Below are 24662 nucleotides of genomic sequence, written 5' to 3'. Positions count from 1 at the left end.
AAATGCATAGGTTAAAGAGTATTAAACAAAATGTAAATTGCAGTAACTTCAGTAGAATTATTTTAACATTGTCCCTTAATAACAGCAAATCTTGATGTATTATAAATATTTAACACTACAATAATTGTTTTGATATTTTCTTTAAATAAATAAATTTTTAAAATATTTTATCAGTAACTCTGCAGCACTAATATTTAACAACATCAAGTTATAGTTATGAAATGAAATCATCTGTCGGCAAGGTATAATGAAAACAGTAGGTCCAACAGCTTAATGTCATATCTGAAGGACACAAAAAGGAAGTTACGTAGTTTTATAGCTATACTTCAGTTAAAAGAATGTTTTAAACGTGCAGATAATTTTATCAATTCTAGTTTCATATGGTTTTATTATTTCATTAAAGATTTCTAGTGTATTTAATGTAAGTGATTAACAACTCAATGTTTGTATAATAATGACTGGAAAACCCACAATGCCAATAATGACGAGTAGAGATGTAAGTTGCAAAATAACAACATGCTCATAAATCAATCATTAAGAATAAAACTAGTAACTTAACTATATCCTTCCCCAAGAAGATTCCACAAACTTTCAATAGATATATACAGTACAGTACTATATTGTTTGAATGGCGAAATCAATAGTTCTGAAAAAAAAACTGTTGAAGTTTCTCAACGTTTAGCACTCCTGAGGAGGATCAAAGTATATTGATTGAAATGTCGAGAAACTCAACAGTTCTTTTCAGAACTATATATGCGTTGTGTACTGCAGTACAGTACTGTAATGTAATCCAAGTAACTAAATTTAAAGACTTGTGTTAATCTATTGGACACTTTAGTAAGATTGAATCATAAATACCAAGTGTAAATTAACAGTTTAATCATATGAATCAATCAGAAGAATTCTCAGAAAACATATGGTTATCCTTTGTAAAAGATATCTAATGCCAATGAATAAACTATATATACAAATATTGATCAATTTAGTTTGGCCTTATATTTTGTGGATGTAAAATAACAAATTAATTATTTAATAATAAGAAATTGTTATTAAATTAACATTATTAAAATTTTCATTTAGAAATACTGAATAGTAAAATAATATTATATTTATTTTGTAGGTCCAATTTTAGGTTGTCAAAAAGAAAGCTCCTATTGTTAATGTTATATTATCAATTGAAATAATTGACACTAATGATAGCATGTTTCAATAGGCAGATTAAATACATAAAATTAAGAGTAAGTTATAAGAACATAGGGTTAAGTTCATAAAGTAATGTTACTTTAACTACAGTACTTACAAAATGAGACAAAGTAAATGGACTGACTCATTTAATATGAGTATGAATAATGTTTAGTTCATATTTTGACCAAATACTTTTGAAACAAAGGAAAACATTCATTAAGCAGCTGCCTCAGCTTTTATTAGTAGATAAATCTTCATGAACTTGTTATTGTTAAGAAAATATAGACAAATACTATATAATGCAATATAAAGTATTTGTGGCTATGAGAACAGATAAGTTTATAGACATCTATACAAGTGATGGTGGATTGTCTAATAAATGATATAAATTAAGTATCACAGATGATACCATTATCTTAAAAAGGTGTTTTTGTTTGTTTTTTGTATTCCCTAAGAGGGAAAAAGGCTATTGTCGGTTTATCCAGGTAAGCTAAGGCTCACAACATTCTTAAGTCGGTAAATACTTCAGGATTTCACTTTCAATGGCAATCAGTTAGATAGGAGAATTTAATTTTAAGGAAAGGTGTTTTCCTTAGCCGTGTATACGACCAGCAGTTAAGTTTAGTTTTCATTGTCCCTATATCTAGAATCCTATTTTTTTAAATATATCTAGATATAAGCCTAGTGGAAACAAACCAAAGAAAAAATATCTAATTAATTTCATGCTATAGGTACTTTTAAGTTGTTTTTTTTTTTAAGAAAACAACTATTTAGGATGAGTACACAAAAATCAAATATTTGATACTTACCATTTTTTGCCAAAAATGATGTTCCAAAGAAAAGACTAAAAATCCATAGTATTATAACAAATCAAAACCGTTTTAAATTTCACAGTTAAAAATCCTTACTAAAGCATTTTACAACACTCAAATTTGTTATTACGAGAGTGCTAGCTGACAAGGGTTTGTCCTGTGAAGGTACAAGCAAAACTGAGTCATAGTTTTGAACTGCAGACGTTAAAACCTCTCGACTACAACCAGTATGAACTGAATTTTTCCTTAAAATACATAAAAGTGACATCAAAACAGGTAAAGTATATAAAATAACTATTACATAATTATTATAAAAGTCACCAAGATGGTAAAATATGTATTGTCAATCTGTATTTAATATATTTACTAAAATTTTCCTGTAAAAATATTAGTTTAGCATAATTATTTAATAAAGTATCTAAATGGTAAAAGGTACAGCCAACAGTTGAGTAGAGCTAAATAATGGCTATAATTAATTTTTCCTGTAAAAGACAGAGGATGTTTAAAACAAATAAAATTAAGTATTAAAATGAGTTTAAGCTTTTGGTCAATATGCTTTAATATACTTTAAACTTTAGCTCTATGATTAAATTTAAAGTTCAATTTAAGTAGTTTTGTCCAATGGTTTGATTAATAAGTACCGCAAATTTGGTAGTAAAAAAAATATAGGCCTAGATATATGTAGCAAATTAAATAATGAAGTAAGTAATGAATTACTTTCCTGTACACATTAAACTAAAAAGGTGACATTAGGATGTCTATTACTTGATTTAAAGTGCCACTTTATTCAATTTCAAATGTTAATTTTATGCATAATCAATCCCACTTCCTGTTAATAAAACATCACATTTCCTGTCATAAACTATAAATTGTTTAATTAAATAATTTGACAACTTGATACAACTAAATATGACAATAGCAATCTTTGTTAGTGTTAATTTGAGTAGTAAATGATGACATCACATTTATCGTTAATGGTGCATAGTTCTGAAATGTATAGTGATCTGCATAGTATTATGACTGACATAGCTATAGCAAAATTTGAAGCAATTTTCTTGGGAAAAATTACTAAAATGTTGGTCTTCTGTTTACAATGTTATGTTATGGCTTGTTTTAGTTTAAGTGCTTAGTTTAAAGCTCTGTCAGCACTATCAAACTAATTTGACAAAAAATGTGCACATATATGGACATGAAGATGTCATATCACTACCATATTTAAAGTATAACACTATATATTTGGGCACACTTTTTTTTGTCAAACTAGTTTGATAGTGTAGACAGAGCTTTAGTCTGAGTGCTATACTGTTTGGTTTTTTTTTCATAAAATGTCAGTATCTAAATATCATGGTTTCTGGTACTAGTAAAAAAAATGGTTGGTGCCAGTAACTTAAATTAGCAAATGTGAATTTTATGAAACATCCCCAATAACATTTAACTAGAACCTGAAGTGGCTTGGTGATCTACATACATACCTATAGGGAGAATTAGGGGATTTCCCTGTTTTACCTATGATATAGTATTCTATCAAAAGCAATTACAGTATACAGTCCTCTTTATCCATTTAACACATGCTAATATTAGTATTATTTTCCTACACTATTGTTTATGATTACAATCTATTTTCAATGTTCTATATTTGTATGATATCTTACTGTATTACTGTATGTAAATATTGTGGTTTTATCCGTCAGCCTACATCTTACATTATATTATGATTATTGCAATAAAGATCAAATATTATTACAGATTATTCAATTCACTTCAATTTCTTTATAGCTGCAAATGCCATCATGGGCTAATATCCGCTTAAACATTACATCATACAAACATATACATATTTACATTTAAAATTGTAGTAATCATTACTATAGTTAATATTGTCATTATATATATATATTGTTATTTATTATAATTGATATAGAATTATAATTGTTATTATTATTATTATCAATAATGTTAAGATGGCCGCCATTTTGAAAAATGGCCCAATCAGGTTGAAGCACAACGGGGAAACCCGGGGACTTTTAGTATGTTGTTCCAGACAACATTGGGGACCTATCCTGAAAAATTCAGCTTTAGCATATTTATTTCTACCTTTGGCCCTTTTTTTGTCTAATACTCCTGGACTATAAGTAACATAACACCTATATTTTGCAAAGGTAAAATTAGGGAAATTCCCTGTTCTATATGGGTCACATATAGTAGCATTGTACAATCACTCTTATATGACATGTATACATAATGTGTGCTATATAAGTCTTAATGATATGGTTACACACTATCTATTTCAACCCTCGGCTGGCTGTTTGACATTTCTTTTTTCTAAAATTTGAATAATTTAATTTAATATTTATTTTCAAAAAAGCATAAAAATGAACTTATGAACTACTACTGCTTTAAGTGCTTACTTTATCTTGATGTTTCCTTCCAGTTGTCATACCTTCCATTAGTCTTTTATTTAAATCAAAATCTTGATAACATTTTTTTCTTTTCCTTTTATATAATTTAGATTGAAGATTACTCTATTATCAAAGGTATATGATGATAAAATGGAAACTTCCTACATACAGTATATGCAGATTATATGCAGATAAGCCTCGGTTATTAGTTAACATGTAACTAGTACTGTGATGATGAATAATGTTATTGATGACAAATGTTTTATAATTATGTACTTGATGTTATCACTTTGTTGGATTTTTGAGGGCTCACTAATAATTCACTAAATTGTGAATATAATAAAACTTTTAAAAACATTTTAAAAATTGTTTTTAGTATTGAATGTACAGTAGAATTATATTTAAAGGGACATTTAGTTGTGTCCAAATAGGGGTTTTGACCATAGTGTTAAAACATGTCCGTTTCACAGGAACGAAAGATAGAGATGTCCCAAAGGAGGGGTTTTACTGTAGGTCAAAATTAAGGGAAGGGAAGAGGTCAAAAATTTAGGAGATGGTCCAAAATGGCAGCATGCTTGAAAATTACTACTTCACATTTGGTGGAGTATTAAAATATTGTTATGAAACATTTTTAGTACCCATTTGCTAACTTTATCTTAGATTAGCAGAAATGTACAGTACTCCACAGGTCGGGCTTACTCTCCAGGGCAGGCTTATACCTGAGTCAGTACCGGAGTATTCTAACATTCCTAAGTCATGTCAGTATGTTCACGTTATCTTTGCTGTAAATGTATTTATTCTAATAAGGTTTAATTCCATTTCATTCTTTGAGTGACATTAAAATGTCTATTTGATTGTCATAATAACTAATCTTTTAGGTTAATTTGAATTTGGATATGACATGGCAGAAATTAAATGAAATTAATGATATTTTTAAATTAAATAAATTAATCATTGACACTAATCAATTACGGTAAAGTTATGATTCCATAAAAATTAGTTATAGATCAAAGTTAAAGTTTTGCAAGATATGATTATTCTACACCTTTCTAAGTAAAGAACTATGTATAGAAAATATTACAATCTATAGCTACAGTGGTTTCTGCCAATTGTACTGTGAGTTCACACTACTGGTTACTGGTTACAATAGAGAGAAACAATCTCAGATGAATTAATTCATATTTCCTTTATGTTGTGTGACGTTACATAGCTTAAAGTGTTTGCCCATTCAACCCATTTAAAACTCGTTATTGAGCATCTTTCAATAACAGGTATCAGGTTATATAGTTATAAAAAATACACCCGAATGAGGAAGAGCTTTGTAAAACACTCCAATATCGGCAGGAAATTAATGGTAAACTGAGTATATTAGTTTCTAAGGAGGTTAGCAGACCCAGGGTGCAACAAATTCCCTGAAATCATCTGATATATAATACAGCATCTCATACATCCACTTTTCTTTTGCAATCAAGGAAGAAGAAACACACAAATTAAGGGTTATGATGATACAAAAACTGGTTAGAAACAAATTTCGTTGGAGATATTAAAAGCTATCGTCGTGCCGGGGAAGAGAGAAATTATACTATTCCTTGTTTGCAGTCAACCACTGTTTTCTATTGCATTAGAGTATTTGCTATCAGCATGGTGGACCGTGCCAATAGACAATGTTGATGTTGAGGCTATTGCCATACAGTAGTGCGGCTTACGGTTATCATCGGTGCAGGAACTAAGCCCACAGTCAATGATGCAAATAAAAATAACACACACTACATGATGTCATTGGTGCTGTTGACAGTACCAATTGTTACTTTCGTTTATTTAGCTTTCAATCCTGAATTGACTGAATGATGCTTCTATTCTATTTTCAGTCCCTGTGTACACTTTCTTCTTTGTTTTTACTTGCCTTCCATACCTACTTTACATACCAATAAGAATTGTTCATTTTTCAATCTGCAATAATTAACATATTTCCCCCACACAGGTGGCTAATACACAACAGTAATAATATTTTAATTTAATAAACCAACAAGTAATTTTATTTTTTTAAACAAAAATATAAACATATAATCTGAAGAAAATTACTATACTGTATATCATGATATTTTATGGTATTTGAATGAAGAGCTAGGCCCCATACCCCAGGAAATGTAAATGACTATGAATGGGCACTCACCTCCTCTTCAAAGTACTGTGGATCTTTACAGGTAGGGTATTGTGCGTCATAATCCAATTCAACATCAGTTACTTCAACTCCATCTCTTGAATGTTCTTGTCTTATAAATTCCAATGCCTCGTCCACCGTCCGAAGTCCATGCTTAACTTGGCACATAACCCAGAACTGCTCATCATTTGAAAGCCGTACTTTGGAAGGCATTTTGATTCAACACTTTATACGTGTTCGTCCCTTCCTTTTACTTCCATGAAATGACGGAAGTCGGATCCAGGGCAGACGACCACCTCTCAACCGTGAAAGGAGTAAATAAACTTAAATTCAGACTCTACCATTTCATGTATGAAATCATTCTAAGATGAAAATGAATTGCTCATCAATTACCGGTGTACTATCGATAAAATCTCTAATTTATTAGTAACAGGAAATTTTCTATTAAAAATGCTGGTAATAATACATTTTTAAATACAACAATATTTAAATTGAAATTTTATGTGTGTATTGGTGAAATCCGCCGTTACGTAGTGGAACAATCCAGGACCACCAACAACAGAGAAGTTAAAGTCCGGAACTTTTTTTCAGGATGCGTTATCAAAACAAATCTCAATTGTCTACTTCTCTAATTGGTTTGTCAAAAACAACTAAATTGTGATTTATGAAAAATGACAACAAATATTAGTTGTCTGATGTTTTAAAATGTGTTACGGTGGGTTGAAATTATAGATAGTTGAGATAAAATAGACCCCCACCAATGGTAGCGATTTCCAATAATATATTACTTCTATAAACCAATTTTCAGGCTGTTTCAAATGTGTTAGGAACTTAAATTATCAAATATTTTGGAAGTGGTTTCTATTAGTTAATACTTTATAAACCAATTTTCACTGTCTGTTTCAAAATGTTTATTAAACGTATATGATCTGCCACCGTGTGGGGTTGAAACGTTTTTCGATAAGTTGTGTCGTTAATTCGTGGTTGTTTCACTAGTCATGGAGTCAAGTCACTTTTCCTGGATGAAGTAGCTGAATAAAAATAATAAAAGGAAGGAAGTATAACTATTCTTAAACGGAAAGAAAACAGATATTTGAACTAAAGTCTCCCCAATCTAGGTTAATACAATAAGCTGCTTTGTTTTCAAAGAGTTAGGAAATGATGTGGTGTAATCATTACCTAGTAATAATAATAATAAAAACTTAACAATGGTTGAATTAAAATTAGATCATATTTATTTATTTTATTTTTTATTTTTTTTATTTTATTACCATATTTACTGAGGGTAGCCTATCCAGTTCCTAATAGAACTGATCATTCAGGGCCCTCGATAAAACAAACATACAGTACAACACATAAAATATTAAATATTCAAATGACATAAAATATATTAAAGGCTTAAAAATTTACAATGATTATATAAAATTCATATAAAAGTTAAAATCGTTGACAGATAAAAAAAAATATATATATATATATATACATAGTACGAACAATATTAACTGGAAATAAATTGTTTAACACATAATTTTATTACAATAAAATAAACGTTATGTAATCGCGGTAAAATATAAACATTTTTTACCAAAAAAACAAGATTTTCTAACGCGGATAATAGGCATACTATTACTATACTACTACTATTTTTGGTTCTCTTTTTTTTTATTCATTTTCAATCGTGATGTTGATGAAAAGAAACCTCGACTTCCCCGTCCCCCTTCCCCAACGCATGACAATTTGAATAGCGCCACCTATTTCTGAAGCAAATTAAGAGCGATGTAAAACATGGACGAACCGACTTCGCAACAAGAAGGTAATATTAATATAATATAATGTTGGTTTTAAATACCTTCAGATGTACTTTTATTTGTAATTATTTCTATAGCATGTTTAATTGTATTTAGTTATGTACAGGTGTTGTTATTTCAGTAATATATTAATATTTACAGTCATATAGCTTGATCTAGGCTAGGCCTCACTCACTGTTCCTCTGACTTTGTTATTAATTTGTACGGCGTGCTAGCCTACTTGCCCTGCCACCGTCATTATTATTAACCCTGCCCTGAATGCATGTGGTCATTTTCAGCCTAGATTATTTTTTCCACGTAGCTATTCTTCCAAAACTATGAATAAACATTGTATGTCGTATGTATGTGATTTAAACAATTTTAAATAGTGAAAGGATTTTTTTGGTACAATTTTGCACAATTTTAAATTGCGAAATAATATAACTAAACATTACAAGGAAGATAGCGGCCTAATATAATCCCTGTCGTTGTATTCTGATGTCTCATATAATACGTAGATGATTACAATTTTTTTGTTAAAAGTACCCATTCATTTCTTCTGTTGTTGATCAGCAAAGACTGTGCCAATAGAATAGGAAACGTTACATTAGACACACGGTCAACCAGAATAATTATTGATTAACAATAACATGCACAATTTTTTACCGTTCCATTACTGACTTCAATTACTATAGTAAACAAATTATGATCTGCCAATTATTGATTGTTATAACTGCATTTTGATTTTGAAAAAAAAATGATTTACTAAAAAATTAATGTATCTTTTGTAGAGGATATATGCAGGGTGTGCCGTGCAGGCGACAGCAATGAGCGCCCTCTATTTCATCCGTGTATTTGTACTGGCAGCATCAAGTATATTCACCAAGACTGGTAAGATAAAAATAACAATGGTATTTTTGTTTTCAGTAAAACCTTGGATTCTCTAAGTATTGAATCATTAAAATTAATAGAGTGTGAAATTTCATTCAATATGATAGTTTACACCAGATACACCCAATAACCTATGACTTACTTTTATTTTTATAAGTTTGGTACAATGGCTGAAACACAGCAAGAAAGAATATTGCGAGTTGTGCAAGCATCGCTTTATTTTCACACCGAGTAAGTGATATTAATTATCAAATTTTGTTTTTTTTATCCAACTTCCAACACTAGTATTATATATCTCTGTTTTACATCATTACAATGAGGACTAAAGGATATAGAAATATTATTTGGCTTCAGAATATAATAAGCTGTAGCATACATAGACCAACCACATACTACCCTAGACCTTAACTTATTATTAATTCTATACAAAATACAACATACATAAACCAAGCTCCACATGCAGTACTCCACTACACCAAGGTTGGCATTTATCAATATTTGCTTATATTTTTGCTGAAGCTGAAATATTTAAGAAGTACTTAAGCAGATAATCTAAGCATATTATCAAATTGTCTTAGCAAAACTAAACTCTATCGGACATTGTCAAAAAAGAATTTTTCTGTTGCAGAAATGAGTTAAGACAAAATTTTTCATCTTAGATTTAAGATAAAATTAAGCAACTATTTTTGCTTAGAATATATTAATAAATCTGATTTAAGCAAACTAAAGGATTTAAGGGAAAGTTAAGAAAATTTTTTGCTAAGCAAGTTTGATAAATCCGGCCCCAGTACTTTACAAACTAAAAAAAGCACTAAGTTTAGAGCCTAGAAAATGGCTATGTTTTTAACAGACAACAAAATTAAACTTCCAATATTAACGATAATCCTAATAGTAATTTATCTTTTCTATTTAAACTTCAGTTTATGCACCTGACATGCCGGCTCGTTTACCGGTTCAAGACATTGCGAAAGGCTTGTTGAAGAATATAGCAACTGCAGTCAAATGCTGGCTTCATTATACTCTTGTTACATTCGCATGGTTAGGAGTAGTCCCAGTATCTGCCTGTAAGTGATAATTGATGATGTCACATTCATTCAATTTCTTTTTATTTCGGAAATATCTAAACTTAAGTATATAGAATGCTTCTCCGTCTACAATACATTTTGGAGTTATGGAGCATATGTTTGCAAACACAAGCAACAAGAATGTTACCACTATTCAACATACGTTGCATGAAACCATAGGTAGTCACATTTTTATGTCATCATATTTGTCGATCCAGAAGTATTGACCAAGTTTGGTCCCTGGTTAAGAATTTTGGTAAAGATGGGATTATACTTGAATTAAATTAACAATGGATTTATGTTACGTCTTGTATGTAAATTTATCCTAAATTAATGGGTGAGATTACATTCGAGCATGAAATTATACTTATGATTTTAATTTAATCTCTTTTTTTCCAGCCTGTACCTATAAATGTCTATTCCAAGGATCTATCCAACCAATATTAAATTTACCATCTGATATATTTTCAATGTAAGTTCACTTTTTTCTTTAAAATCAAATATGAGATAAAATTGCAACAAATCACAGCACATTCCTATCACACTTTACCGATTATTATATGCTATTATAATATTCATTTTATTCTTTTTTTCTAGTGAAGCCATAGCTAGTGATATAGTCCAGGGTTGTTTTATTGTTGGATGCACTTTGTGTGCCTTCATCAGTTTGGTGTGGCTAAGAGAACAAGTGGTTAATGGGGGAGGCCCTCAATGGCTCGAACAGCAACCTGACATAGGGGGTCAGAACCAGGCAAACCAGCAACAGCCGCAGCAGGCAGTAAGTGATCTTTTAATGCAAACTGCACCATAATGGCTTTAATATATATATATACAAAATATAGACAACTTGATTAAGCCTATTTTTAACGTGTCTTTTTTATTAAAGGCTAACAATGATGATAATGCAGCAGAGGGGGTAGCAGCAGAAGGTGAAGCAGCAGAAAATGGTGGCGCGGGTAAGTATCATCTGAAATCACCTAAATGACGAATAGAATGCTGATACAAAATAGTTTATTTACTATACACAGGTATAATAAACTTCCCAAAGTTTGTTGAGTATTCTGGGATTAGTATGATGGATGGAAAGATTTATGATTCATTTTGTTCCATTATTGCAGACGATCTAAATTGGAACGCATTGGAATGGGATCGTGCTGCTGAAGAATTGACTTGGGAAAGGATGCTGGGATTGGATGGATCATTGATATTTTTAGAGCATGTATTTTGGGTCATCTCTTTAAATGCTTTGTTTGTTTTTATGTTTGGTATGTATAGAATTAATTGTATCTAAAAAACTGTTGAATTTATAATACAGTTATATATTGCTATAACATTATAATTACCATCTATTTTGTGCCTAGCTTACAGGATAAATAACAACATCCTACTCTCTTTGAAGAGTGATATAACTTAAAAGGAGAACAACCTCTTCACAAATGGTGCAGTCCATAAACCAGGATCCCCAGCATCATTTATTTTATAAGATGTGTAATCAGCACTCAAGACTATCATAGTATTTTTTAAAAAGAAATTATTATTATTTTTATCAAAATGTATTTGATATTTCAGCTTTCTTTCCGTATCAACTTGGTCAAATATTGATGTCAATGTTACAATGGAACAAGCTGATTGGTACATCACGATTTGACAGTGTCTTTACGACCATATTAGGTTATCTTGGACTCACAACAACTCTGCTTATTCTTCATGTATCTTTTGAAATTTAATAATTTATTAATTTAATATTATGTTAGTGCTCCTGGATCTGTTCCTGCCATAACAACTATCTGCCGTTGCTCTCCCAATAAATCAGTGTTCTGGTATATGCACAATTATTGATTCTTTCTTTTTAAAAATCCTGATACCAATTGAATAAAGTAAAAATCATTTTTTTACCTTAACTGACTCTTTTATAGTCTGTTGGTCGGGCTTTAACATTTGAGCGCTGTCGTCGCTTTGTTGGTATGTGTTATATAATGTTAAAGGTGTTTTTACTGGTCATCTTAGAGATCGGAGTCTTTCCATTGGTCTGTGGTTGGTGGCTAGATATTTGCTCCCTGGTGAGTGTCAAATCATTACATTTTCTAAATATTTTTTTATTTTTAGGTATGAAAATTTACATAGAGACCTTCTAAATCAATAATAGGAATTTCAGTGAAATTTTCTGAAAAAGTGTCCCATGTCAGACTCGCCTTCATACATTTAAATTCAGAAACAACATTGAGCAGTAACTAAATTTTGTATACTATTTTACTTGTTTATGCAATTAAAGTATTTTTATCAAGATTTTAGGTAAATATGCACATACTGTACTGTTTGTATTGACTGCTTCATAAAGCTGTTCCTGTAATTACTGCAGTAACTGCAGTAGAATAATTTTGACAAGAACTCCAAAATGTTTATTCTTTGCTTCCATTGCAGTCTTTGTTTAACAGTACCCTCCATGAGCGTGAGGAGGGGTTTACATCTGCCCCTGGCACGTACATGTTCCTTCATTGGTTAGTTGGCATGGTGTATGTTTTTTATTTCGCATCATTCGTCCTACTATTGAGAGAGGTAATTATAGTTGATTTTATAACAAGTAAACCTTTAGAAAAGATATACTTTCTTAAAGCTCTGTCTTAACAAACTAGTACCTTCTACAGCTCTGTCTACACTATTAAACTTTATGTGACAAAAAATGTGTTGTGCCCATGATTGAACATGACGATGTCATATCACTACCACATGTAAGCATACCATATTTGGGCATCACAATTTTTTTGTCAAACTAGTCTCATAGTGTAGACAGAGCTTTATGTAGAATATTAAAATCTTGTTGATATTTTGCAAACATGCACAGTATTCTTTAAAAATGTCCTTCATTTACTTAGATTTTACGCCCTGGTGTTTTGTGGTTTCTGCGGAATTTAAACGACCCGGACTTCAATCCGATTCAAGAGATGATCCATCTACCAATCTACAACCATGTTCGTCGTTTCCTCCTGTCTGTTGTCGTCTTCGGTAGCGTGGTGCTCCTAATGCTTTGGTTACCGGTATCACTTATTAAGTACCTGTTTCCACTGTTCTTACCGTACCATGTGCAGTTGTCAAGGTAACTATAAACATAGACAAGTATATTAAAGAAGTACAGTATGACCTTGATTTTACGTACGTATTATAAACTTTTATAGGCCTATCTGTAAAGGTAAAAAAAATATTACTGCAGCCTTAACTATAGGATTTACATGTTAGGGGCCAATTGTATGGATCCCATGTTTTACATACAACTTTCAGTCCTACTGTACATATAACATGATGTGATCAAACCAATCAAATTACCACTATACTCTCTGTTCCAAACAATAAATATATAAACAATTACAAAATAAGTATTGAAAAGCTGTCTAAATTTAAGCTGTGTGTATATTTTCTCATCAGTGACGCACCTGTAAGTGAGCTATCTTTAGAACTGTTGCTATTACAAGTTGTGTTACCTGCACTCCTGGAACAAGGACATACAAGACTCTGGCTTAAAAACTCTATCAAAGGCTGGTGCCTAGCTGTTGCTTATTGTCTGTAAGTAATACCAAGTTGTATAATTCCTGGTTTAATAATGAGAGCTAAGCCTGTGGATACCAGTTTGTCTTGACTTTATGGGCCCATTCAGGCTTAGTTATTTGCCCTGGTAAGCTAGTTCCTACCCACCAAAGTTAACAATTACTACCCATAAATTCAAATTATCGGGGTAAATAACTAAGCCTAGCTTGCCCTATGTATAAATAACTACCTTGAAGGAGTTCCATTTATAATTTACAGTGATTTACGATCATATTTAATTGGTGATGTTGCTGTGAACGATGACAATCTGAACGAAGACCACAATGCTGCACAAGAAAATGATGATCAAGAAGAAGCAGAGGTTGATGAAGATGTCAACATCCACCAGGAAGAGGATGAGGAAGAAGATCAACCATTACTCCAGGATGACTATGCACCAGATGAAGATTCTGATGTAGAGATGGCAGAAGATTTAGAGGATGATGATGAAGCCGAGGAAGAAGATGAGGTTGAGGAAGAGGTGCCAGAAGCTGTTCCAGTTGTAAACCACCCTCTCCACGCCGTGAATGGACTGCATCCTGTGCATCAGGCCTTGCTGAACCAAGGCCAGACTGACTTTCAACCTTATAATAAAACTTCATATTTTACTTTCAAAGTAAGTTATTCATATTCTTAATAATAAAATTTATTTATTTTTAATATCACTAGATACATAAAAAATAAAACTTGTCTAACTTTATCATTTATTACAGTTGGTGTTACTCGTCATTTTTATGTGCATCACCCTATTCCTGTCCAGCTTCATGTGTTTAACCATCCCAGTTGCAATAGGTCGTCGTGTCATGTCCCTGTATGCAGATAACATCACCATCCATGAGCTGTACACAGCTGCATGTGGGGTGTACACATGTTGGCTTATTTGTAGGTTTATGAGCCTGGTAGCCTCTTGGGTGCCAGAAGGATTTGGTGCCATCTTTACCAGGCTACAGAGCTATGCAATTCTGGTAGGTATTACTGTAATTTATCTAAACTTTATTTTAAGTACAAACTACTCATAAACATCATAAAAGTATATATTAGTCCAGTGTATACAGTTAGGTACAAAAGATATTCTAATATTACTCATGTATGGGCCATGTTCAAGCAATTACATTACAACAATGCTGTTATTCCAAATTCAATAACAATTACAGTTCTATCTATTTTCTATTTCTAGTTCAAGCTTTCGTATACAAACATGGTTTCAGTTCTATATTTTTTATTTACGGTATGCTGTATTTTCTTTCATAGGCACTGAAGTCGTTAGTGGTTGCTGTAGTACTTCTTGGAGTCGTGCCTTTTCTCATTGGTCTTTTATTTGAATTGGTTGTAGTCGTTCCCCTTAGAGTTCCTATGGATCAGACTCCTGTCTTTTTTCTATGGCAGGTATGTCTCACCGTCTTTTCAGTACCTTAAAGCCTGTTTTCCTGTCGACGTTATTCGTCGCTATCGTTAACAATAATCAGCGATCTTTTACGTAAACATAGAAATGTTAACGATTTACAGGAGAAGCTACTCGTTATCATTTCAACTTGATCGTTTTCAAACAATCAATGTTGAACTGTTAACGAACACCGACGATCGCGTCAAATAACGTTGACAGGAAAACAGGCTTTACACATCTCTAGTAAAGGTCAAGCGTTGATCATAATACTTCACTCTAAATGTCCAATGTGTCTGGCATTGTTTGTTTATACTGATGACATTTTCAGTCAAAGACTGGTCTCCAGATCAGTGGCTGTGTGTGTACTAGTACACCAGGGTAACCCACTACTTGTCTCTCGAAAGATTTACTAGATTCTTTAAAGTGCACATGAGCCAGATGTGTACACTGGACCTACGGTTTAAAAATTTGTTATTTATTGATATTTTTCAACTAATCACATACATTTTATTGCAATCAGTATATAAAAAGATATAAGATTTCATATTAAAGATGGTTGGTTTTTTTTTAGGACTGGGCTCTTGGTGTGTTACATACTAAGATATTAGGCGCTGTAACCATGATGGGTCCCAACTGGTGGCTCAAGACAGCTCTAGAGCAAGTAAGTAACAGAAAATATATATATTATATTTCATATGTATTGCTAAATTATTTACGATATCATATTTCAACATTAATGGTAATTGAAATCTAACGCTCTGCCTACACTATCAAACTAGTTTGACAAAAAAAGTTTGATGTGCCCAAATATGGTAGTGATATGATGTCACCATGTCCATATATGGGCACATGATATTTATTTGTCGCATAAAGTGTGATAGTGTAGATTGGGCTTTATACTGTTATAAATAATATTAGAAAAATCTAAAATCTTTTTTCTTCTAATTTGTTTTGTAGATATACCAAGATGGTTTCCGTAATTTAAATTTATCATATATTGTAAAGAATATGTTATTGCCAGTAGTAGCAACATTGTTGCTGTCTTTAACACTACCATATGTAATAGCTGTGGGAATCCTACCATTATTGGGTAAGTATTCTTTATAGTGATAAACGTTAAAATGTCATTTATCTTTAGGAATCATATCAAAGTTATCCTACTGCAGTTACTGCAGTAAATAACGTTGAAAATTATTTACCAAACCTTTAATAACTAATAAATATTGAAACAAACTAAATCCCCCATTATTACAGTAGTAACTGCAGTAGAATAATTTAATCCCTTAATATTTTTATAGAGTAAGTAATTTTACCAGCAAACAACATTCTATGATTGTTAGTTGTAGAAAAGATTTAAAACATCAATCTTAAAAAATCAACCCTACTTTTTTGTCCTTATTATTTCTTTTTTTTTTCATTACTTCAGGTAGAGATACTTTACATATAAATTGCCACCATTAAACTGAATGATGTGTTGAAATGTATAGAATAATAGGAATACTTAATTTATAGAAATTGTAGTCTAATTACTACAATTTGTAGCACACAAAAATACATATATACACGTGATTTTAAACAATGCATTACAATTACATGTTTTATATCTTTTCAAGGTTTTCATGGTGAAATCAAAGAAACAATGCTCTTCTACAGCTAATTTCAATCCCTCCCATTGTGTAAACTTGCCATTGTTTCTGGCTTTCACACCAATCCCACCCTTTTCCACTTATATTCCAAGTTTCCTGGACCTTCTGTATTCTCACTCCTAAAGACGATCAAAGCATATTGATCGAATTGTCGAGAAACTCAACAGTTCTTTTCAGAACTAACATACGTGGTGTACCGCAAACTTATATGAACAATATATGTTTTATACAGAAAAAAAACAAATAATAAATAAATTTTTTTTATCTATTTTTCTTGTCAATATATTATATTCTGAAATTAGTGTTTTAAAATCTGTTTTTATAACCACTAGGTTTTAGTGAAGATTCACTACACACAATAGTTCGTAAGATATACCCAACCATGTTAGCAGTTATTGTGCTCCTCTCTGTACTCTTTTTCCAGCTAAGGCAATTTAAAAAATTATATGAACATATTAAAAATGACAAGTAAGTGTGAAATTATTATTATCATTTTCTCTGTAACTTATCTTTCACTTTTAATTATTTTTGAGCAATTTTAACTTGAATTTTGCTGAGTGTTTAACACAGTGGAATCGTAATTACGTAGTCATAACATTTGCACCGGTTTGAGGCTCACTCACTCCATGGTTCTGGTGGTAGAACAAGTCTTTTTGGAGAAGCTCTATAAACCGTAGGTCCAGTGAATACATCTAGCTCATGTGCACATTAAAGAACCTAGTACTTTCAAGACGAGTTGGGGGTTACCCTGGTGTACTAGTACATCACAGCCACAGATCATAACTGGGCCCTCTGAGAGACCAGTCTTTGACTATATAAATAAATAATAAAAAAAAACAATTTTTCAAATCTAGAATTAATTATCTGTTTTTATTTCTAGGTATTTAGTAGGACAACAACTAGTAAACTATGAACATAAGCTGATGAGAGAAAGTGCTACACAAACATTCACTCAACAAACGCAATGATGTCATTATATGAAAAAGAGTGGCCATGCCGAAATGATTACATTGTTAACTGTATATTGGTAGTAGCAGACGATGCTTTAAATGTAGCATATGGCGATTCATTGGAGCAGACGACGCTTTAAATGTAGCAAACAGCACTGTACATGTAGCAGAAAAGAAGAATACATTTAATATTTAACAATCATTGCCAAACAATGGCGCTATTATCAATGTGGTTATTATTTGACAGACAAAATGGTTATTATGAATCTAGTTACTAGACAAATTAAGTCATGTTAATTAATTGAGCGCATTTGGAAATATTGAGACATGTGTCCTCGCTCACCACCACGACATAGGTTTGGTGGTTTCTATGTCCAGATGACCAATGATGCATCACTTGACCTGATCTAGATTGGCCTCGGTTATCGCAAGCCAAAAGCTCCCTAGTATTGTCTAAAAACTGCTTATTAATTACAGGTGCTTGTCTGAATATCTAGTGTTATTTTAACTCTTAAACTATAATTATTTTTATATACCTATTTTTATTTTATATATTATTTAGAATTATACTTATTGAATTAGAGTATGCTTATTATTGCATTCATTGTAAAATTTCATTTTAAAAATTATTTTTTTTTTTTTAAATTTAACACCAGAAGTTAACAATTAGTTGTTTTTTTAGTTTAATAAGCCTCTTTCCGTTTCAATAGTGTGTATTGACACCTGTTATATATGCAAATATCGTATCTGTCGTATATACTATAAATAACATGTTTAAAGAAAGTTTCCAAAGCAACTTTATTTTGAATTTATAAATGAGAATGTATTGCAAGGTAGGAGAATGTTTTGTTGATCTTATAAACAGTATTGGGTGATCAAATGGTAGGTTGATAAATTAAAAACAGGTTTTTTACAATACTAATGTAACATTAATATTAACATTATTAAAGTGATACATGTAGGGGTTGTTGATTTTATTTTAAGCTCTGTCTACACTATCAAACAAGCAAGAAAATGTGATGTGCCCATATATGGACATGATGATGTCATATCACTACCATATTTGGGCACATCAAACTTTTTTTTGTCTAGTTTAATAGTGTAGACAAAGCTTTAGGAGGGATTAATTATGGCTACAAAACCAATGTTAATTATGGTTCACCAAATTTTGTAGACAAACATTTATGGTCAAACTTGCTCCACTCTTTGTATCCAATTGTTTTTCTAATGATTTTCTAACGAATCTGGGTAAAATTAACCCATTATTTAAATGTGTTTACAAAAGGGAGTGTTTTGTGTATTTATCCCATGAATGAAATGTATTCAGTAAACATTATATTTCATTCGGGTTTACTCATGTTCCGCGAGTAGATCAGTGTTGGTTGAAATCGGTTATGATGAGTTATGAGAAATTAGTAAGAATGTTAAAGCCCCATTCCCTACGTTTTTTAGATCTAATTTAAGATCACAAACTATATTTAATGTAAAAATAATACTATATGGTCCTATTGCGATAACTTATTTCGTCTTTAAACGGTTAAAAATGTGAAAAATAAATCGATTTTAATAATTATAGCGGCCCGCTATAAATCCCAAAATGCATTGCGCGCGGATTGATATTGTTGTTTTTCACCTGTAATTCGCCCACTTTTCGATCGATCGTGAAGCCAAAACAAATGGAAGACTCCTAACTTTTCAGCGAAAATACCGGGTTTTCCCCCAATTTGTATCAACGGAGTCTGGCAAAAATAGAAAGACAATTAATGCAGCAACTATACAACGTCAGGCTAGGTATATAGCTAGCGTACGATGTTCGTACGTTACCGATGTTTACCAGCTAGGCCTACAAAACTAAGCCTAGCTAGGCTAGGCCTGAGACCGTCCACGAGAGGTCGATCGCCGCGAGCTACTTAGGTAGTGCATTGTTTCTCACTTTTTATCATAATTTACCATAAAACGTACATTTAAGACAAGGAATGACATGGTTTAATGTTTTTAAAGTAATATATATGTATTATTTTCCAAAAAACGTCCAAAATTGCAGGGAAGGGGTCTTTAATGCAGCATAAACAATGTGACATTTACCAGTTTACGTATGCTATGAGTTCTGTGAGACTTCGTCTTACCACATAATGTGTATAACATCATGTTAGTTCCCAGTACATATGTCCGGCTCACAAATTGAGACTGCAGACCGACTCATATGTTCACTGGTTAGAATTTGCGTGTGTCAACATTTTAGTTAGAAGTTTATGTTACTTTTCTTGGGAAAAAGTGCAATTTGCTTTTGATGTGATGATGAAATTTCACAAATTAAAACAACTTGAATTATAGAAAATATTTGTTATTCTTTATGTAAAATAAGTCATTCATTATCTGTCATCACATACAGATATTAATTTCTCTATTGTCATCAATATCACATTTCTTTCTAATTTTTTATCTTCATCGTCTATATCATCCTAATATCGTCATCTTTTAATATTATGACGTCACAAATCGGTATCATCGTCAATCAGAACATTACTACATCGTTTTATAGAACGAATTTCATTTAATCAGCAGTTCTATTATTCAATATTCACTACACCTGTAGTCTCTTATGATAATAATAGGACTACAGTGTAATATCATTGAAAGAACATGCAATACTGACACAATAAGATCGATAAAGTAGGCTTCTCGGAACAATAGAAGGTCGTTACGTGGGAACCCATTCAAATTACAGTATACCCATAAATTGACACGAACATGTTTAAGTTGAATATACAGTAGAAATATGGAAGGTTTTCGTTATAACAACTACGTGTTATCACCATGGCAATGTGACGCTCACACTGTAAGTTTGTTTTGTTTTCGGCCTACCTACATACGTTTGTATATGTCCTGTAGATAGGCCACATTTTGTCATTGCTGCTAGGCACATACTAAGTACCGAATGTAGGCTATGTGCTTACTTAATACGGGACAAGACAGCGTCCTGTCCTGGTGCATGTATGCATATCAGTGGCTTACATTGGTATATCATTGGTATAAAATACTGCATTACAGACTTACACTACTGTAAGTATGTATATGTACTCATTGGTACCATTAAATGTTTCTTTTACAATTGGTATTACATAATTAAGTGACATGCCTAGTTAATCATGACAATTTAGCTATAAATTATAGCATGGAGTTACTCCATGGTTATAGGCTATAACAATGCATTAGGCCTATACTAATTTTCTTATTTTTTTAATTTAAATTCAATACGGTGAAACTTACTTTCAATTTTCTTTATTTTCATAATTAAACCAGCATTTAGCATACGATAAAAACAATATTTGTCGAAAGTAACATTAGGACATCATGAGAATTTAGATCAGAGATTTAATAATTATGATTGTAATCATATTGCATCAAGGCAACAAAAGTATTATTGCTATCAACCTAAAAGATCACATTCATACATTAATTTGTCTATGTATATCCTCCTCACTGCTAATTTTACGACCTTCTTTTATAGGCCTATATCCAAACGACACGATATATTTGTTTAACTATCGATGAGTGTTTATTCAGAGATAACTAAGTAAATTTACAGAACGTCTTCAATTATATATTTATTATAGATTTCAGACGACTGGTGATATCAAATGACTGGATTTGAAAAGCTTCTCTTGGTTACTAATGCAAAATAACGCTATTATATGACGTATATGACGCTATATTAATGAGGAAGTAAGCCTATAACATCATGGTATCAACTGATATGGCGACTGAAAAGCTAGGACGTCCTCAGAAACAATTCGACGTGTTTGTCCGTCTACCGACTGGAATGACGTCCCCTGTGACTGTCCGATACGACATGACGATCTTCGAATTAAAGTCAATGATAGAGTTCACGTTCGGAGTTCCTTTAGAAATGCAGAAATTATGGTATAGACAACATCTACTGTGCAACGACGATGAGACACTACGTATGTGTATTATCATTCCTGGTATGAATATTACAGTTGCCTATCCGTACGGCTGGGAAGAGTTGATAGAAGCGTCATTGTCCGGGGATACGAAATCGGTAATCAATGATATCTACCACCACTTCGATAAATCGATCATCGCACGTAGAAGATTCATTGCTTTGTTTATTAGTTCGCAAAAAGGATTTGGCTTTTTAGTTGAGAGGTTTGTATTTCTTCAATAGTATCATTTTTTATGGAATATTTACCGTGTAATATAACCATTCAATAGAACCGTGCAATAGAATCAATGCAGAACGGCACCTGATACCAATCATGGCAATACACTCCGATGTGTTATAAAATAATTGTTGTTATAGTCTAGTTTTATTGGTGCAATGATTTGTTGGTTTTTAACTGAAACTATATTTTATTGTAAGGTATATTTTTCCTATTGTTGTAGAATGTTATCAGACGGCGTAAACCCTAATACGCAGACTAAAACTGGACGTACGGCTTTGCACATCGCCAGTGTCACGGGTATGATGAATTGCGTCCGCCTACTTCTACAACACCATGCTTCGGTCGATATCCGCGATTTATACGGATTCACACCCCAAGAATTAGCCGACAGATCTGGACAGACGGAGGTAGAAGCCAAACTAATCCAATTTCGTCATATTAAGAATAAATGGGACAGTAAAACGGTGACGAGACAATTACCTTGGCCGCTTGCTAAGAATTTTCCAAGATCTAAACTAGCACAGAGTGTTACCCCTGTGATAGAGCTTCAGAGATTATGTATTAGTCCAGGCCCTGAAGAGATTTCCATGTACCCACTGCCCGGACAACGGCCGCGTTCGGCGTTTGTGAAGGCGTCTCCAAAGGTACTTCTCAATCCTCGATGTAGCCCTACAGTAAACGTAGGCATAGGCCTACACGGAAGAAACCTTATAAAGCACGGTAATGGAGATACTGTCAGACATAATTCAATTACTAAAGTAAAGCACATACCTAAATCGGCACCCACAGAAATACAAAGTTTGACTGAAAAGGCACCATCTGAAAACCTTACTGGTTTAGAAAAGTAAGATAGTAAGATGTAGATAATACATATATACTGTAATTACTTTCTTCATAATATCGTCATTATAGTCGACGTCACCATGTCAGTATCATCAACGTCATCATCCACTCTTTATGCTTGTTTCTAACCCAAACAAAATGATTATTATTAAAAATGTATGTTTTTTTTCTCCTGTTTAAGGATTGACTGCGGAGTGGTAACTTTTCAAGCCTGGAGTTGTGCTAAAGAGACTTCAACTGAACTTAGTACAACGGACCTTAGTGACAGTGAATTGTCAAAGACCACCTATCGAATTACGGGTGATCTAAGTTTGGTAGAGCAAGAAAAAGAGCAAAGTCGAATACGTAAAGCCGTACAACCGAAGTTTATTTCTGAAAAAGATCTATTTCAAATGAAATATGGAAAGAAACGAGCGACGGACGAAGAGAATGAGCAAGCATTCCAACAGTGGTTATCTCTGAAGCAACAAGATGCGAAAGATGAACAATTAATAAGAAAAGTTAGAAAAATGTTAAATCAAGTTACCGAGGTCAAAGTTGAAGAAACGAAGGAATCACCAAAAGAAGAATCATGTCTGTCAGTAAATGAAAAGGCGTTCGAGAGTTGGTTGAAGAAAAAGAAAAAGGCTGAAATAATGAAACGTCAACAAGAAAACCAACGAGCAAAGGAGTACAAACATTGTCAAATTAACAGACAGGGAAAAACGTTTGAAGACTGGGTTAAAGAAAAAAACACTAAACTAAAATCAACCATTCGAAAACAAGAGGCAAATATGCCTACAACACATGATGTAAATAGAACAGAGGTTTTTCAGCATTGGTTGAAGAAAAAACAGGAATTGGAACTAGAAAGATTAAAAGCGCGGCGGCCACACTCTGCGGCCAGTGGATTTTCAAACGACAATTTACCAATGCGTCGTAGAGTCAGAATCCAGTCGGCGCATCCTAGATTAAAAACACGGTGACGGAGTTTGAATCCGATATTTAAATGTACCTTTTGTTATGTAAAGCTCTTTCTACGCTATCAATCTGGTTTGACAAAAAAAAGTGTGCCCAAATATGGTAGTAATATATCCAAATATGGTAGTGATATGATGTCATATCCATATGGGCACATCATATTTTTTTGTCACATAAAGTTTGATAGTGTAGACAGAGCTTTAAAGATGGTAGAAATCAGACAGCGTTTAATCAGGGAGATGTAAAATAAATTATTTTACATCTCCCTGGTTTAATGTTTTCTATATTGGACATGTGTCCTTGTCATTATAATCAATGTTATCCCAGACCAGTAATCGGTTTTTATTTAATTCATAGACGTATGAATGTGGTATTGATGTTTTAACATTTTAAATAGAATAAAACTAACTGAACAACCAGTTTCGTATTTCACCTTCTTTATTGTGTGAATAAAAGAAACATACTTTCCATTAATAATATATTTACAGTTGTTTTTCTCTTTACCTAATATGCGGTACTCTTTACGTAAACTTGAATAATTATTTGAAGGACGCATACTTGCGTAATCACCGTATCCAAACATTAATTTCGTTTCCTAGGCCTAACCATCAAGTAGGCAATAACTAATTAAGCAAATCATTAATTGTCTGGTAATTGTTGTATCATTATGTATCACTAGGAACATTATTGCAGTGATTTCATTTATTAGGCCTAATTACGATTCAAACAATTATGAAATCAATGACGGCAGTAATTAAGCGTGGTTCCCATTAAGCGTGGTTCCCACTAGCGACGCAACGCAAGGACGTAACGC

The 24662-nt window shown here is 32.2% G+C and overlaps 3 protein-coding genes across 4 annotated transcripts in view; 2 read left to right on the top strand and 1 right to left on the bottom strand.

Moving 5' to 3' along the window:
- The window catches only part of LOC140057253 (uncharacterized), a 65434-nt gene extending 58629 nt beyond the window's left edge, over nucleotides 1-6805 (bottom strand). For both annotated transcript variants that reach the window (XM_072102823.1, XM_072102825.1), the window contains exon 1: nucleotides 6570-6805. In XM_072102823.1, coding sequence (XP_071958924.1) covers nucleotides 6570-6770 — 201 coding nt within the window. In that variant the 5' untranslated portion in view covers nucleotides 6771-6805. The remainder of the gene's footprint in view (nucleotides 1-6569) is intronic.
- A 2372-nt stretch (nucleotides 6806-9177) lies between these two features.
- LOC140056706 (E3 ubiquitin-protein ligase MARCHF6-like) lies at nucleotides 9178-20186 on the top strand. Its single transcript, XM_072102170.1, has 19 exons — nucleotides 9178-9235; nucleotides 9393-9466; nucleotides 10156-10299; nucleotides 10699-10771; nucleotides 10897-11077; nucleotides 11186-11255; nucleotides 11418-11564; nucleotides 11869-12008; nucleotides 12216-12359; nucleotides 12721-12855; nucleotides 13173-13393; nucleotides 13720-13857; nucleotides 14098-14494; nucleotides 14592-14843; nucleotides 15130-15264; nucleotides 15834-15923; nucleotides 16220-16352; nucleotides 17241-17376; nucleotides 17789-20186. Exons 3-19 carry the CDS (start codon nucleotides 10170-10172, stop codon nucleotides 17874-17876), a joined length of 2610 nt encoding a protein of 869 aa, XP_071958271.1. The 5' UTR covers nucleotides 9178-9235; nucleotides 9393-9466; nucleotides 10156-10169; the 3' UTR covers nucleotides 17877-20186.
- A 386-nt stretch (nucleotides 20187-20572) lies between these two features.
- Nucleotides 20573-24525, top strand: LOC140056987 (uncharacterized). Its single transcript, XM_072102517.1, has 4 exons — nucleotides 20573-20697; nucleotides 21476-22028; nucleotides 22266-22889; nucleotides 23070-24525. The coding sequence occupies exons 2-4, from the start codon at nucleotides 21601-21603 to the stop codon at nucleotides 23851-23853; spliced, it is 1836 nt and encodes a 611-aa protein (XP_071958618.1). The 5' UTR covers nucleotides 20573-20697; nucleotides 21476-21600; the 3' UTR covers nucleotides 23854-24525.
- The last annotated feature ends 137 nt before the right edge of the window (nucleotides 24526-24662 follow it).

This window comes from Antedon mediterranea, chromosome 8, assembly GCF_964355755.1.
Source record: "Antedon mediterranea chromosome 8, ecAntMedi1.1, whole genome shotgun sequence".
NCBI lineage: Eukaryota > Metazoa > Echinodermata > Crinoidea > Comatulida > Antedonidae > Antedon > Antedon mediterranea.
This window is presented reverse-complemented; position numbering and strand designations above follow the sequence as displayed.